Source organism: Oratosquilla oratoria, chromosome 31, assembly GCF_046742065.1.
Source record: "Oratosquilla oratoria isolate Oo_2021 chromosome 31, ASM4674206v1, whole genome shotgun sequence".
Classification (NCBI taxonomy): Eukaryota; Metazoa; Arthropoda; class Malacostraca; order Stomatopoda; family Squillidae; genus Oratosquilla; species Oratosquilla oratoria.
In genome coordinates, this window is record NC_134807.1 from 45,243,076 (window position 1) to 45,259,957 (window position 16,882).

Genomic DNA, 16,882 nt, shown 5'->3' on the forward strand with positions numbered 1-16,882 from the left:
ATGCCATTTGGGTTATGTAATAGTCCATTAACTTACATGAGATTAATGAATACAATTCTAGATGGATTGTTAGGAAAGAACTGCCAGTGTATTTCTAGATAATATTTTAAAACAAATTCTCAGACAGCAGTTGAGCACTTTAAGAAATTAGATCTTATATTCTCAAGACCAGTAGAAGCAGGATTGAAAGTGAAACTTGAAAAATGTAAGTTCTTGCAAGACAGTGTTATTTATTTGGGACATCATCATCATATCTTGTCGCACCAGAACCGTGTCCATATAAGGGCAGTTTCATAAGATAGATAGACATGGACTTAGTACAGTGAATTCAAAAGTTGCGGCAGTGAAGAATTTTCCAGTTCCAACCAATGTAGACAAGGTTAGGAGCTTTTTGGGATTGACAGGATATTATAGAAAATTCATTCAACGATATGCTGACATTGCTAATCCATTAAGTCCTTTGTTGAGGAAGGACTCAAAGTTCATATGGGGACCTGCACAACAGCAAGCTTTTGACAAGTTGAAAGATAAACTCACGAGTTCACTATGAAAAAGAATTCATTCTTTGCACTGATGCATCTGACATAGGATTAGGAGGCATATTGATGGAAGAGAGAAATGGAACTTTGAAACCAATAACTTACACTTCAAGACTTTGTAATAGTGCAGAGAGAATCCACTCTATAACAGAAAGAGAAACTTTAGCAGTAATTTATTCTTTAGAAAGTTTCAGGGATATGATTTTAGGATATCCAATCAGAGTTTGGACTGATCATACAGCTATTCAGAACTTATTTAAGCATAAGAATCTTGCTAGATGGTTCAGTGCTATGAAGTTCAATTTGAATATATTCCGGGTAGAAAGAATGTTGCGGCAGATGCACTTTCTAGAAATATTAGCCAACCAATGACAGGGTTGATTTTGTTTGTAGTATAGAAGTTAGTAACTTTAGAGGAGGAAATGCTAATAAGAGATCAAAGGGATGATAAGACATGCGATTCATTAGTCAAGTACCTGATGAACCCAAGAGATCCTCCAAAACTACCAAAGGGGTATAAGATAGAAGAATTTAATTTGATTAATGGACTTTTGTATAGAAAAACAATTGTAAGTGGAAAATATATTTCTAGAGGTCCAGTAAATCAGTTAGTAATACCTCAAACTCTTGTAAAAGAGATATTGAAGTTACTTCATGGTAGTGATTGTAGCTCAAATCCAGGAAAGGATAAAACTTATAGACAAGCACAACTTAAATACTTTTGGCCAGGTATGAAGGATATATATATAATTATATTGAAAATTGTTTGAAATGTGTTAAGGTGAAAGGAAATACACCAAAACCTGCTCCTATACTTACCTATCCCATTCCACAGAAACCTTGGGAAAGAGTTCACATTGATACATTGGAGTTACCTATGTCTGAGAGTGGATATAAATATGTATTTGTTGCCATTGATTATTTTTCAAGATTTTGTATTTTACAACCCATTCCAAATAAGAAAGCTGAAACTATTGCTTCAGTAATCTATGATCAGATAATCTGTAATTTCACTACACCTAAGATCTTAGTTTCAGATAATGAAACTGAATTTAATAACAAAATCTTGGAAAAATTATGTAGTTTATTTAAGATCAAGAAAGTCAATATCTTAGTGAATCATCCACAAAGTAATGGAGTTGTAGAAAGGTTAAATAAGAAAATAATTACATGTCTTAGAAGTATGATAAGTCCTCATAGTATAACCTGGGATATTTGGATTCCTTGTGTTAAGTGTAATCTGAACAACCCAATTAGTATAGCAACAGGAGATACACCTCATTTTATAATTTTGGGGGAAGACAAAACTCTTCCATATCAAATTTTGACTGCAGATCAGAAACCTGTGTATAATATAGATGATTATATATCAAACAGAATAAATACTTTTCAAAGTATTCACCAAAGAGTTAAGGAACATATGCAGGAGTATTCACAAGAGATGAAAAAGCAACAACACAAAATAGCACATAAACTAGATTTGAAAATAGGATATTTAGTCATGGTCAAACTACATTCACCCTATGATAAACTTTCACCAAGGTACTCCAGTCCATATAGGGTAACTGATTCTGCAGGTGGAAATAAATTTTATTTAATCCATATAGAAAACAAGGAAGAATTGATAGGCTATTTAGATAACATGAAAAAGGTTAGGTTGCAGATCTATGAAGATGATTGTTGTGATACCCTATGTATCAATTTTAATGAACCAGAAGAGTTCAATAATATTCTTTGTGATTTGAATATTAATCTTGATGCATTTTACAGATGAAGGCTGCAATATTAATTTTTCTATGCTTGGTGAGTGCCCTGGACTGGAATCCAATTCGTCCTGGAGCATTGGTACAACATCAAGGTAACCTAATATTGGTTGACAAGCTTATAAGGGTAGTTCTTGATTACAAGAATGTAACAATAATTAAAGATAATGTTGACTCCTTGAGAGTGAAGTTGAAATTGTTAAAAGAGAGCATTTCCAGTAAGAATGTTCAAAAGAAACTTGAAAATAAGATAGAGGACATAGAACATAAACTTGATGTCATAGATTCAAATTTCAAAAGAAATGGTAGACAAAAGAGAAGTATGTTAGTAGTGGCTTTAGGAGCTCTTGCTGGATTGGGAATATCCAATTTTGCCTTCCTTGCTGATTTAAAAATTTCTATGAATAAATTGAATGAGAAGGTTACAAAAATTGATGATTTACAAACAAGTATTAAAAACATTGAGGAAATGATCTCTGAAATTTCAGATAACTTAGAGAATCTCAGTTTAAAACAAAGTGAACAGGAGAATACAATGCAACTTTTCTTATTACTCAATACTATGCATTTGAAATTATCTGAGATGCAAGTTCAGTTGGAATCTTTTGTACAAGATTTAGTTCTGGCAAATTCAGGTCAAGTAACATCTTCTCTTCTCCCAATACCTCAACTTATACATACATATACATATACCAAGGCTTTTTCTCCCTTACAAGGGAGGTAGCCAAAAAGGAAAAGGCATAAAATCATCCCCACCCATTCCATCCCTAAATACACTCCACACCCCTCCACCCTTCCTCTTATCTTAGCACCTCCTGGATGACGGGTCATCCCTGCACCTTGTCCACTGCCCTGGGTCAGAAGCAGTGCCGCAAGGCACAGCACATCCACAGCAAGGCCGCTTCATTAAGGCTTGATTCACACTATCGGTCCGGTCGCGGTCCGCTCCCGCTCCGCTCTCGGTCCGGTCCAATATTGTCTCATTAATTTCAGTGGAAGCATTCACACTGGCGCTCTCGCTCCGGTCACGGTTCCATAAAAAAAATATTTTTACTGGAGCGAGAGCGGACCGAGAGCGACCCGTGAGCGCCAGTGTGAACTCAGTTGCCACGGTCCTGCTCCTTCTGCTCCACTCCAGTCGAGATTCAGCCTTCATATAAGCAAGTAGTGTTACCTTCTGTCCTACCAAACCATGGATAATCCAAAGAAAACACAACAATGGGATCATGAGAAAGTTAGAAAAATTATGAAAATACGTTTTCTTTTTATTTATCACTAATACAATGACAATGCGTACAGCTAGGATATACATAAGCACCAACTGAATAAAATATAACCTACAAAACTTACTTTAATTTTGTGGATTCAGATGAAATGCTAATAGAATTAGTCAAAAGGTAAACCAGAGCTGTATGACCTGACTTCGCTGCACTACAGTGATAACGTGGCGAAAAGAAGAAGCTGTGTTGAAATAAGCAGGCAGCTGGGTTGTGAATGTAAGAAATTCCATACAATAGCCTAATGTCCACTGGGGAAATGCATTTCATATCCTCACTAAACAATTTTCAAAGGATTACAAAGGCGGGGCATGCCGACAGGAGACCTTTTGGTCCATATCTAGGTCGGATGCGAAAAAAAAGCATAATAATAAAACAATAAATAAAAAACTATAATAATGTAAATAACAAATGAAATACATAAATAAATCAGGTAAATAGTAAATAACAATATATTGACATATAACTAATAATAAATGAAAATCAGACAGACAAATGATAACAAAACAAAAACAAATAAGATAAATTATAATCATTACAGCATCTTACTTTGGTATTTATCTAAACGATTCTTAAAGCTTCGAACTGAACTACATTGCACTACCTGTGCAGGAAGTTTATTCCATTCATTAACTACACGGTTGGCAAAGTTGTTTCTACCTACTTCCAAATTGAATCTATTTCCGGACAGTTTGAGACCATTGTTTCTTGTCTGATTCTCATTCAATGTGAAAATTTTGTCACTTTTGATGTCAGGGCCGTTTCTAGCTATAGGCGGTATAGGCGATTGCCTAGGGCCCCCAACCTACCAGGGGGCCCCCGGCCGGCCCAATGGCTAGGTAACGCTACCGAAGGTCAAATATGAGCCTGTGCCTCTCCCGCCCGCCGACGCAAATAAACAACACGCCTCTTGCAGTGTTTGTTATTGTTTGAAATGTTTTGATCGTCTACTAAAAATACTATCGTGTTAAAAATCACCTACATCTTATTTAATCTAAAGATATAATATGGTAAGCATTAATTGGCTTTATTTATTCATTTATGTGTTCACTAAGCTAGGGCTTATGGCTACAGATGTTATTAATTGTTGATTACAAACTCTTTTTGGCCATTAGCTTACTATTCTTTGTCCAATTGTTTGGCTTTATTTGTCACTGGAATTGGCATCACCAGCGTTCTTGTTTACTCTTTGGTCGCTTCATGCTTAGCTTCTGATAGTGTAAATTTGTAAGTTTGTGTGTTCTGTGACTGTAAGTTGGAATTCCTTTTATTATATTTGTATGCACAATAGGAAATTTTTGTATTCTATGGAATGTTTACTTTTTCCACCTTTTTCAATATTCAATGTTCATATATGTTCATATGTTCAATTTTGTTTATTTTGTATCGATATTTTATCCAATCCCTTATTCATTTATTCGCTTATTTCTTTATTATCAAAATTATGATTATTTATTTTCTCACTTCACCTACCTAATGAAAAAAAACACTAGATGGCAGGACCGAGGTTAGCTCAAAAGGAAGTGACAGAAATACATGAATTCTATTCCGTTTGTCGTGTGGTCCGTTTCTCTAGTTCGTATATAATATTAAGATAACCACAGGCTCAACAATCACCCATCTGTTCACCTTTCAGGTCTACCCGAATTTCGTGTATGTAGAATTATTTTTATTAAGGGGTATTTAAAAGGTTTACACTTTACAGATATCTGTGTTAGGCCTACACTGATAAAAATAATCATATTTATTCTACTCGAATATCATGTATGTAAAATTGATTCCATGTATTTATAAGGTTTTCACTTAACAGATTTCTGTGCTAGGCCTACATTAGACTCTAAGACTCGCCAATCATCATTCCCGTAATGGCATCAAGACGAATTTATCTCAGCGGAGCAGAGAAACGAAAGAAAAAGAAATTTGACGAAGAAAAATGGTCAAAAGAAAAAGGTAATTCATTATCATTTATTCAATAATTTAAAGAAACATATTAAAGTTTGGTTTTATTATGTTTTCTGAATGGTGAGTATTATTTTAGACTAACGCCTAATCATCTAAGGAAATTTGTAATTTTGCAGGATCAATTCTAAAATATATTGGAGCTCCAGACAGCAAGCCAGAGGAATTTTCTGAACTTCCTGAACAGGATGCTCCAGTGCCATCACATTCATCAGGATCGTCCAGAAAACTGTACTGCCACCAAGACCACTACATTCCCCAGAACCACAGAAGGCATCATCTACTTCTGAGCAGCCTCCCATTTATTCTAAACCACTAGATGCTACTAACTGGCCAACCATTCTGTCTGATGCATTTAGAACGGATGCAGTAGGTAGAGGGCCATTTCAGATTAGTTCTGATTTCACATTTCCCAAAAAAGAAGACAGAAGAAGTTTTCATTATCATTATTTTTGTAGAACATTGGTTAATGGAGAAAAGATGAAGCGGACTTGGCTTATCTACTCAAAAACAAAAAATGCTCTCTATTGCTTTTGTTGTAAATTATTTTCAACCAAAGAACAAAAGTTAGTGACAGAAGGACTGACAGACTGGAAAAACATAGGCACACTTTTGAAAAGTCATGAAAGCAGTCCAGCACACATAAGGCACATGGCAACCTGGAAAGATTTACAACTCCGTTTGCAAACTGGAAAGACAATAGACCAAGCTGAAAGAACACTATTGGAGGCTGAAAAGAGGCGCTGGAGAGATGTCCTGACTCGCTTAATCGCCATTATTCAATCCTTAGCCGAGAGAAATCTTGCATTTAGAGGTTCATCAAACACGTTACACCAGCAGAATAATGGGAATTTTCTAAAAGAGGTGGAGCTGCTTGCTAAATTTGATTCTGTCATGAAGCAGCACATTGAGCGTGTTGAGAGTAGCCAGTTCAGTCATTCCAGCTACCTTGGAAATATCATCCAAAATGAACTTATTGCTTCAATCAGTACTAAAATAATGGACACAATGGTGACTGAAGTTAAACAGTCCAAATATTATTCAATTATTTTGGACTGTACTCCCGATGTAAGCCATCAAGAACAGATGTCATTCGTCATAAGGACTGTCAAAATGGATAAGAAACCAGAAATTAAGGAACATTTTATGGGGTTCCTTGTTGCTTCTGAAACAACAGGTCTTGGTTTGTCACCTCTAATTATAAAGAAACTGACGGAACTGAATATTCTCCTTGAAGATTGCAGAGGACAATCATATGATAATGGTGCCAACATGAAAGGGAGAAACAAAGGAGTTCAAGCCAGACTTCTTGAGAAGAACCCTCGTGCACTCTATGTTCCATGTGGAGCACATTCCCTAAACTTGATGATATCTGATGCAGCAACAGCTTCAATAGATGCCACTAGCTATTTCGGCACTGTTCAGAAACTGTACAACCTATTTTCAGCCTCACCACAAAGATGGGCAATCCTAAAAGATTATGTCACTGTTGCACTCAAGACCTGGAGTGACACAAGATGGGAGAGCCGTATTAATAGCATAGAAGCTGTGCGGTATCAGGCCTCTAATATAAGGGAAGCTTTGTTGAAGGTCAGGGAAGTGTATGATCCTCAGCCAAGGTTGAAGCCCAAAATCTGGCAGAAGAGGTGGGGGCATACCGATTTATCATTTACACAGTCATATGATATGACATTCTACACATTGTGAACCATGTCAGTAAGCTCCTGCAGTCTCCTAAAATGCAGCTTGATGTGGCAGTTGACCTCCTTACTAAAGCGAAAACATCTCTGACTAACTACAGAAGAATTGGATTCACTTCAGCTCAAATCTCTGCTAAGGATATGTGTGAGGAAATGAATGTAGAGGCTGTACTCAAAGAAAAGAGATTAAGAAGTACAAAAAGACACTTTGCTTATGAGGTCGCAGATGAGCCCATTGCAGATGCAATGAAGAGGCTAGAAATAACATTCTTTAATGTTGTTGTTGACACTACCATTCAATCCTTAACTGATAGATTTAAAACTCTGAGTGAAGTAAGAGACCAATTTGGAGTGCTGCTCAGTTTCCAGAAACTGGATGATCAGTCATTGAACAACCAGTGTGACAAACTATGCAAGACATTAACCTCTGGAAATGAAAGTGACATTGATGGAAAGGAACTGGCTATGGAAGTTAAACACTTACCAAGTTTGCCCTCAGACGAAATGACTGCTCTTGAGCTCCTCACCTTTATCCACAAAAAACATTTTGAGGAATTGTATCCCAATCTGTGGGTTGCACTGAGAATTGCCTGTACTCTGCCTGTGACTGTGGCCTCAGCAGAGAGGAGCTTTTCGGAGCTGAAACTCATCAAGACCTATTTAAGATCATCTATGGGGCAGGAGCGACTCAGTGGTCTTGCAATAATCAGCATCAACCATGAAGTGGGGAAAGACATGTTGAATAAAGACATCATTGATGATTTTGAGGGCCCCTAACTGCCTCTTGCCTAGGGCCCCCACAAAGCTAGAAACGGCCCTGTTTGATGTTGTCAATTCCCTTTAAAATCTTAAAGACCTGTATCAAGTCACCTCTGAGTCTACGCTTTTTTAGGGAAAATAGATTCATGTGTTTTAGTCGATTTTTGTATGATTTATTTTTGATATTTGGAATCAGTTTTGTGGCTCGCCGTTGTACTTTTTCCAGTCTGTCAATGTCTTTAATGAGATTCGGTGACCATACGGAAACAGCATATTCCAAATGTGGACGAACTAACGATTTATATAGCTTGTTAATGAGTGATTGACTTTTGAAATCAAAAGATCGCGCAATCAGTCCCAGAATCTTATTTGCTTTCTCAGAGGCTGAAGTACATTGCTTGGATGATTTGAGGTCGTTACTGATAATTACGCCGAGATCTTTTTCACTGTCCACTTTTGTTAACGAATTTCCAAATAACTTGTAATCGTACTTACAGTTATTTTTACCTATGTGCATTACCTTGCATTTACTTGTGTTAAATTTCATTAGCCACTTTACAGACCATTGCTGTAATTGATCTAAATCTTCTTGAATATCTAATTGGTTTGAGTGATCATTTGCCACTCCGCACAGTTTTGTATCATCAGCAAATTTGGAAACAGTAGATTTTAGTCCATGGTCTATATCATTTATATATACTATGAATAGAAGTGGCCCAAGAACGGAACCCTGAGGAACTCCACTTGCAACACTTTTCCATCCAGAAGTTTTTCCATTTAAAACAGCTCTCTGTTTTCGACCATTCAACCAATTACTAGTCCAACCTAATAGGCTACCACTTATTCCATGCAAAGCTAATTTAGTAAGTAGTCTTTCGTGTGGGACGGTATCAAAAGCTTCTGCAAAGTCTAGATATATTAAATCTATATTGTTTCTTTTGTCATAATTCGAGATAACTGTGTTGTAGAATTCGAGTGAGTTAGTCACGCAAGAACGTTTCGGTCTGAAACCATGCTGGCTATCATTTATCAAACGGTTACTTTCTAAATGATGTTCGATAGCATCTCTGATGATAGTTTCCATTATTTTTCCTACGATTGAAGTCAAACTTATAGGCCTATAGTTATTTGGCTTCTTTTTGTCACCTTTTTTGAATATGGGAGTAACGTTAGCTAGCTTCCATTCTCTTGGGACATCTCCGGATATGATGGATTTCTTGAAAATAATTTCTAATGGAACAACAATCTCATTTTTCATTTCCTTTAAAATTCTTGGATGCCAACCGTCAGGCCCTGGTGTTTGAGTTTTTCTATACACCTTTTAATTTTTTCTTTTGTTATATTCACCGTAGTAAGTTTACCCCAGACTTTTCACAGGTTTCAGTTTGGAATTCACTTTGAGGTGTTTCGTTTACGAATACCGAGCTAAAATAATTGTTTAAGATATTACACACTCCTTCATTTGAATATTCAAGTTGACCGTCAGCAGATAATAGTGGACCAATGTGATTCCTAAGAACCTTTTTATCTCTAATGTAACTATAGAATTCTTTGGAATTATCTTTGGATTTATCAGCGATGTTCATTTCGTATTGTCGTTTTCTTTTTCTTATTGTCTTTTTTAAATCTCTCTGTATTGATACATAACTTTCATAGTCATTAGATGCACCCGAGCACTTATATTTCTTATAAGCCTGTCTCTTTTTATCTATACTTTTTTCAGTTTCTTTGTCGAGCCACTTTGGGCGAGCCTGATTTGGGGGACGTCTGTCCTTAAAAGGAATGTAAGTTTGAATCATATTGCCAAGGTACTGAGAAAAAAGAAAGAAAAAAAGATATATATATATATATATACATATATATGTATATACATATATATATATACATATATATATATATATACATATATATATATATACATATATATATACATATATATATACATATATATATATATGTACATATATATATATATATACATATATATATATACATATATATATATACATATATATATATATATATATATATATATATATATCTATATATATACACATTATCAACCGAAGAAAGAAATTCCATATGTATGATAACAGACTATTATCCAATGCGGAAATGCATCTCCTTAGCTCGCTCAACAAATATTCCTACACAAGTTTGTTTGTCTACTTATATTTTATCATTTTGCCAAGGCAATGAACCAGCTGGGGAGCTGAAATAATCTTTCAGTGTTTCTCTCACACCAAAAGCCTCCTTTGTAGCATTTCCCCCTCTTCCTCTCATTGGACGTACTGTGTTTGATGGAGGCATGACAACAGTATCTGGTAATGCAACAGCATTTGGGTGTATCAGATTGTGAAGTATGCATGTTGTTTTAATGATTGCATTAGCGTTAGAAGGCATAGCTTTAAGTTTCCTTAAATATATTCTGAAGGTTTGCACTAGAATACCAAATGTGCACTCAACTATCCTCCTGGCTCTAGATAATCTATAATTAAAAATCCTCTTCTCTACCTTATGTTCAGTCTGTGAACCTGGGTAGGGCCTCATCAAATTTCTCTTCACCGGGAAAGCCTCATCTCCCACTATAACGTATAGTGCAAGCACATCAGTGCCAGGAAGTGCAGCATCTTCTGGTACATTTCAGGTCATCCTCAATTTTGGATAGTATTTTCTCAAATGTTCCTTTGTTCATTCTGAAATAGCTGTGGAATTTACTTTCATCAATAAGACGAGGATGCAGAGTATGAAATTCTCCTTCAGTCTTCCTATCTTGCAACATAGGATGAACCCACAATCTTTCTTTTTCTATTTTGTTTTCCTTCTTCTTCATCAAGTGCAATAGCGATTATTGCCAACTCGGCGTCAGAAAAGTCACACATCCTTCGTAACTGATGGTAAGACTTCTACTGGTGTCGAGGGAGGGGCAATGACGGGAGCGAGAGCGGACCGAGAGCGGAGCGCGACCGGACCGATAGTGTGAATCAACCCTAAATCGGCGACCCCCCCTCTCCGTCCCCCCATTGCATAAAAGGAGACGGGGAGAAATCCTTTCAGGCTGCGTCAAATTTTGCTCACACATACTACCCCATCTCATATCCCCCTGCCCATTTCACCTCATGCATCACAACATCATCCATATACAACCATTCTCCATTCACCCCTGTCCTCTCCCGTCCTTCCTCAACAGACATTCCCCTCTTCCCCAAAGCCCCCTTCACCCCATCCATCCACCTCATCCTAGGACGTCCCCTCATGTTCACTCCCTCCACATCTGCCTTCCATACCTCTTTTACTAGTCTTTCTTCACTCATTCTTTCTATGTGTCCAAACCATCCTAATATTCTTTCATCAACCCTATCTCCCAGCTCCCTTTCCACCCGTTCTCCTCCTCACCTTATTTCTCACTCTATCTAGTCTAGTAACCCCCATCATACTTCTCAGACAACTCATCTCAAACACATTCAAACTACTCCTCTCTTATGTTCCATGTTTCTGCCCCATACAGTGCTGTTGGCACAATCACTCCTTCATATAGTCTCCTTTTAGCATCCATTCCCAAATGTCTATTCCTCATTACTCTCTTCAATCCACCAAGGCATTTACTTGCTTCTCTCAATCTACATTCTACCTCCACCTTTTCCTGCCACATTTGCACCCAAGTATCTAAAACTATCCACTTCCTCCAGTCGTTCTCCCTTTATGCTCACTTACAGTCTACTGCCGCTTTCACCCCTTTTACATCTCATCACCTTACTTTTACCCACATTTATCTTTAGCTTTCTTCTATCACATACTCTCCCAAACTCTGTCACCAACTTCCTCATTCCCTCCTCCGATCCTGCCACAAGCGCAGTATCGTCCACAAACAACAGCTGGCTCACCTCCCACTTTTCTCCATTTTCTTTAAACATCTCCAATCCCTGACCCACTACCCTTGCATTTACCTCTTGCACTACCCCATCCATGTATAAGTTGAACAGCCAGGGTGACATAATGCATCCTTGACAAAGTCCCACCTTTACCTCAAACCACTCACTCTCTCCATTTCTAATACTGACACAAGCTCTACTACTCTCATAAAAACTCTTGACAGCTCCTAGAAGCTTTCCTCCTATCCCGTATATCTGCATAACCTCCCACAGTGCCTTTCTGTCTACCCTATCGTAAGCCTTTTCCAGATCCATAAAAGCCCAAAAAACATCCTTCCCCTTTCCTATAGCTTTCTCACATATCTGTCTTACCATAAAAATCTGATCTACACAACCTCTACCCGTCCTAAATCCACACTGTTCCTCACCAATTACTCCCTCTGTTCCTCTCCTAATCCTCTCAATCAAGATCCTCCCATAAGCCTTCCCAACTACACTTAACAAACTAATCCCTCTGAAACTACTACATTCACACTTGTCCCCTTTTCCTTTGTAAAGTGGAACTATACAGGCACTCCTCCGGCACTCTACCCTCTCTCCAGCAAACATTAAATAACCTCACCAGCCAGTCCACCATCACTGTATCTCCTTTTTTTAGACATTCTGCTTGGCATCCATCCAGACCAGGTGCCTTACCTGCTTTCATCATCTTAACAACTGTCTTCACTTCATCCTTCCTTATTTCTCCTCCATTTTCCTCACTCTCATTTTCTTAGCATTCCCCACTGCAGCTATCTTTCCCTCCCTATCCTCCTTCACATTTAGCAACTCCCTAAAATATTCTGTCCATCTTCCCCTTACTGCCTTCTCTTCCATTATCATCTCTCCATCTGCACCTTTTACCTTTTCTTCTCTACTTGATTCGCCTCCTCTTCCTCTCTTAATTTCTTATCAAAACATCTTTTTGTTACTTTCAAAATTTTCTGTCATACTCTTACCCCATTTCACATCTGCTCTCCTCTTTGCCTCCTTTACCTTTTGCTTGACTTCTCTTTTCTTTTCTTTGTACCTCTCATATGACTCCCTCGTCCTATTTTGTAACCAATCTGTGAAAGCTCGCTTCTTCTCTTCTACAACCTTCTTTGTTTCCTCATCCCACCATTCACTACCCTTCCTTCTATTTCCTCCTGTCCTTCTTGTTCCACACACCATTCTTGCACACTTTGTGACTCCCTTCTTTGTGACTCCCATTCCTTCTCCACACCTACCTCTACTCTATCCTTCACTCCCTCCCACTCCTCCTTCAGCTTTTTCTTGTACTCCTCCTTTTCATTTAAAGAGTTCACTCTAAGCCCTCCCTACCTTTTTCCCCTTTCCTCTTTCTCCATCTATCCTCCACTCTCAACTTACCTTCCACCAAAAAATTATCTGATATTCCCCCACCCTCTCCCCTTAGCACATGTACATCATTAACTCTTCCTATCATAATCCTATTTACCACTACATAATCCATGAATGCTCTATCTACCACCCTTCCATCCACCACCCTCTCCCATGTGTACTTATGCTTGACTTTCTTCCGAAACACTGTATTTGCTATCATCAACTCTCTAGACACATTTCCACCATCAACTCTCCACTACGATTCTTTCTTGGAACTCCACATTTCCAAACCACTCCATCAATTGGACCATTGCATTAAGGTCTCCCAGTACTATTACATTGACATTTCTCCCTAAATTCTCTATGCATTCATTTAAATCTATCCAAAAGGCCTCCCTTTCTTCTGCACTCTTCTCACTGCCAGGCCCATATGCACTTACAAAAACCCACATCTCCTTTCCCAGTTTCACCTTCATCCACATTATCCTTGAGGAAACCTCCTTCCACTCCACTACACGTTTACCTATCTCTTCAATTACTAGAATAGCCACCCCTTCCCTCCCTCATTCTCTCTTCACTCCTGATAACCCCCCACTTACACTCACCCTTCCCTTTCAACTTAGATTCACTCAAAGCCAACACATCCATCTTTCTTCTCACAAACATACTACCTATCTCTTCCCTTTTACTCTCATCTGTACCACATCCACGCACATTAAAAGACCCAAACCTTAGGGTGCAGCTCCGAAAACTCCCAGACCCTCTTATGCCTTCACTTTTTCTTTTAGGAATGTCCCCTGTGGGGCTACAAGGAGAAGGATGCCTAGTCCCAATCCCTGTCCCTTTCTTCTCGCCTCTTACAATCCAAGTGGGAATACTTGCTGACAGTATTCTTTTCCCCCACCACAGAAAAATGAATACTCAGAGAAATGGTACAGGACAGTAAACAAGGGGTTGGGGGACAGCATAACGGAGGGACAGTTGTAGTATAAAAGTGTCATCATTTCTCTATGAACAGAGTTTTCCTCTATCATAGACAAAATGATGTGTGGCTCTGGTCCGTAGGGGCGCCCCATATAGACCCTAAAGTATCAACTGCATGCTACTTTGCCACAATAACAAGCAGCCAATACAATCAGCAAAGAAGGATTGGAACTTTGAACCTTTCTTTGAGGAAGCTAATGTAGCATTATATTACCCATTATTAAGTTCCAATTTAAATATTTCTTTAGTGATAAGAAATTCATTTTTCTTCCAACCTAAGATTTAACTTATTTAAATTGATACCCTTCCCTGTGAAAGTAAACAATTCATATTATGTAGTGGATACTCCAGTTGCAGATCCAATCAACTACATCCTTTCTGTAGACAATCTAAAAGAGAGCATGATCTCTAATGATAAATTAAATGATTGTAAAAGAGTTAATAAGAATCTTTATCTTTGTCATTCTTCTCTTTTTGTGTTTCGGGAAGCTTTAAAAAATTCATGTGAAGCTTCTCTGGTTAGAAATGTGTCTGTGATGAATAATTGTCATTATAAGAAAATTTTGGTAGACCAGATTTCTCATAGTAACATACAAGGATCCCATTATCTATTTTTCCCTAATAAGACCAAAATTTCAATTAACTGTAAGGGACTAAGTCCTAAATTGGAAGTGGTTGAAGGTCTTATCTCAGTTGTTGATACCTGTGAATTACATGGAGGTCCTATTTCCACTATTGCTAATACCCTTAATACCATGCATTTAACTGAAGATTCATATATTTCAACTTCACATTGCCTGAACTCTCACCTCCTTTGAAAATTAAGAGAAGATCATTGTCAAGATCTCCCTCAAATGATTATTCTGCAATAGTTATTCTTGGTGTACTTTTTTCTTCAATGTTATTGTCTGCACTGATTTCAATTGTGGTATTCCGGAGATTGACTCTGTTAAACCCCATTAACCATGTATCTGCTTGAATTATTTTTGTGCATTTTGGAGGGCTGCTTATTTCTTTAATATGTACTATATGTAGATTAGCTTCTTATACTAGCAAGCCCTGTAAGAGGGTAACAGAAATCATTGGTCGGGACGACCAAAGGTAGCTGCCGGGCCCTGTAAGAGGCCGATAGAGGTAGACAATTGAGTAGGTAGAGGGGTAGGTGGAGACATATGCTAATATTATGACTAAAAGTTTAAAAACAACGGCCGACAGGAAGGGCTAAGTCATCCACGCGCTTGCTCACGCCTTGTATATATAAACAATGCTGAGTTGCAGAGTGACAGAGAGTGTCGCCTGGTGTTTAAATATAGATTGCATATTGATAAACAGAGGTGACTGATTGTAATAACGCTGATGTAGCAAAAATTGTACGCATACAAGCCATTTCCGTTGCGACATAATGCTTATGTGGTGGTATCGTTTGAAACAGTTATAACAGCCTCTCTGACTGGAGAAAAAAGTGGAGAAAAATTATTGGCGCAGGGAGGTAAAGTCACACCCTTAAGGAGTGGCACTTGTTTGAGAAAAGGATATTGGATGAATGAAATAGTGACATCAGAACGAAGGTGGCTTGACGTATTGTAGAGGGATTACAACGGGACTCTCTGGGTGTAGATCACAAGACCAAGTAGCAAAATGAAGAGATAAAAAATCACCCTCATTTAATTCACCCCTCAAGCTTGAGAGAAGAATAGGCATGGGGCCTTAAGAACTATTTTTCACAAGAACAACTCTAGAGAATTACTGCAACGGGTAGTGACAGTGGTGACAATAACAAAATTCACAATCTCTCTCTCTATTCACTCCTCTTTTGCACTCTCTCCCTTCTTTACTCAACTGAGGGACCAAAGACAAGTGCCAGTATGTAGTGGTCCTGCAAGATGGACAGCAAAGCAATCCATTTTCAAGACCTGTCAACCCCCTCACCTCCATCAGGTGCTGGCACAAGGGTCTCCAGGCTGGCACCCAAGATAGCTCTTTCTCAACTTTAACTGCATTTCTTACACTTTTTCATATGTGGAAAACTGCCGACTGGCAACTGTTCTCCTCTCCTTATCACTTTGAGCCAGTAATAATGAAACAGTCCCACACTGTTTTGTCTATGTCAATGACATGGTAGAAGGAACAAGTTGCCAATATGTTTGCATATGACACAAAAATCATGAGGAAATTGAAAAATGGGGATGTAGACTATTGCAAAAATGATTTAGGCACTATTTTTGCATGAAGCCAAGAATGGGAAATGTAGTTCAATACCAAAAACCACAGAGTACTGAAAATAGGCAATACAGTATCCCCCTGCTATTCGTGGGGGTTATGTTCCTTCCCCTTCCGCGAATCCCGAAAATCTGCGAATTATTGATGCAGTTTTAAAACACCTATGTATGATGTTATATACGCTAAAATATGCTTCCCAAACACATTCTAAAGACAATCTTACTCATTAATACAGTAATAATGTAGTAATATGTAATGATAAAGTAAAAACAGTAATAATGTAGCATATATACATAGTAATGATAAGTTAAAAACATTATAAAACATTATACTGTATCATCTCTCTTTTCTATTTTTTATTTTATATTTACTGACATTGTTATTTTAAAGTTATTTACCAGTTATACTGTATCATCTCTCTTTTAT

At 37.8% G+C, this 16,882-nt stretch overlaps 1 protein-coding gene across 1 annotated transcript; it reads left to right on the plus strand.

Annotated features, from left to right (window-relative positions):
* The first annotated feature begins 3,102 nt into the window (after nucleotides 1–3,102).
* Nucleotides 3,103–7,245, plus strand: LOC143041538 (zinc finger MYM-type protein 1-like). Its single transcript, XM_076213530.1, has 2 exons — nucleotides 3,103–5,529; nucleotides 5,658–7,245. The coding sequence occupies exon 2, from the start codon at nucleotides 6,019–6,021 to the stop codon at nucleotides 7,243–7,245; it is 1,227 nt and encodes a 408-aa protein (XP_076069645.1). The 5' UTR covers nucleotides 3,103–5,529; nucleotides 5,658–6,018.
* The last annotated feature ends 9,637 nt before the right edge of the window (nucleotides 7,246–16,882 follow it).

Coding starts and splice junctions, on each gene's coding strand:
- LOC143041538 (XM_076213530.1), top strand. CDS start 6,019: ATGAAGCGGACTTGGCTTATCTACTCAAAAACAAAAAATGCTCTCTAT.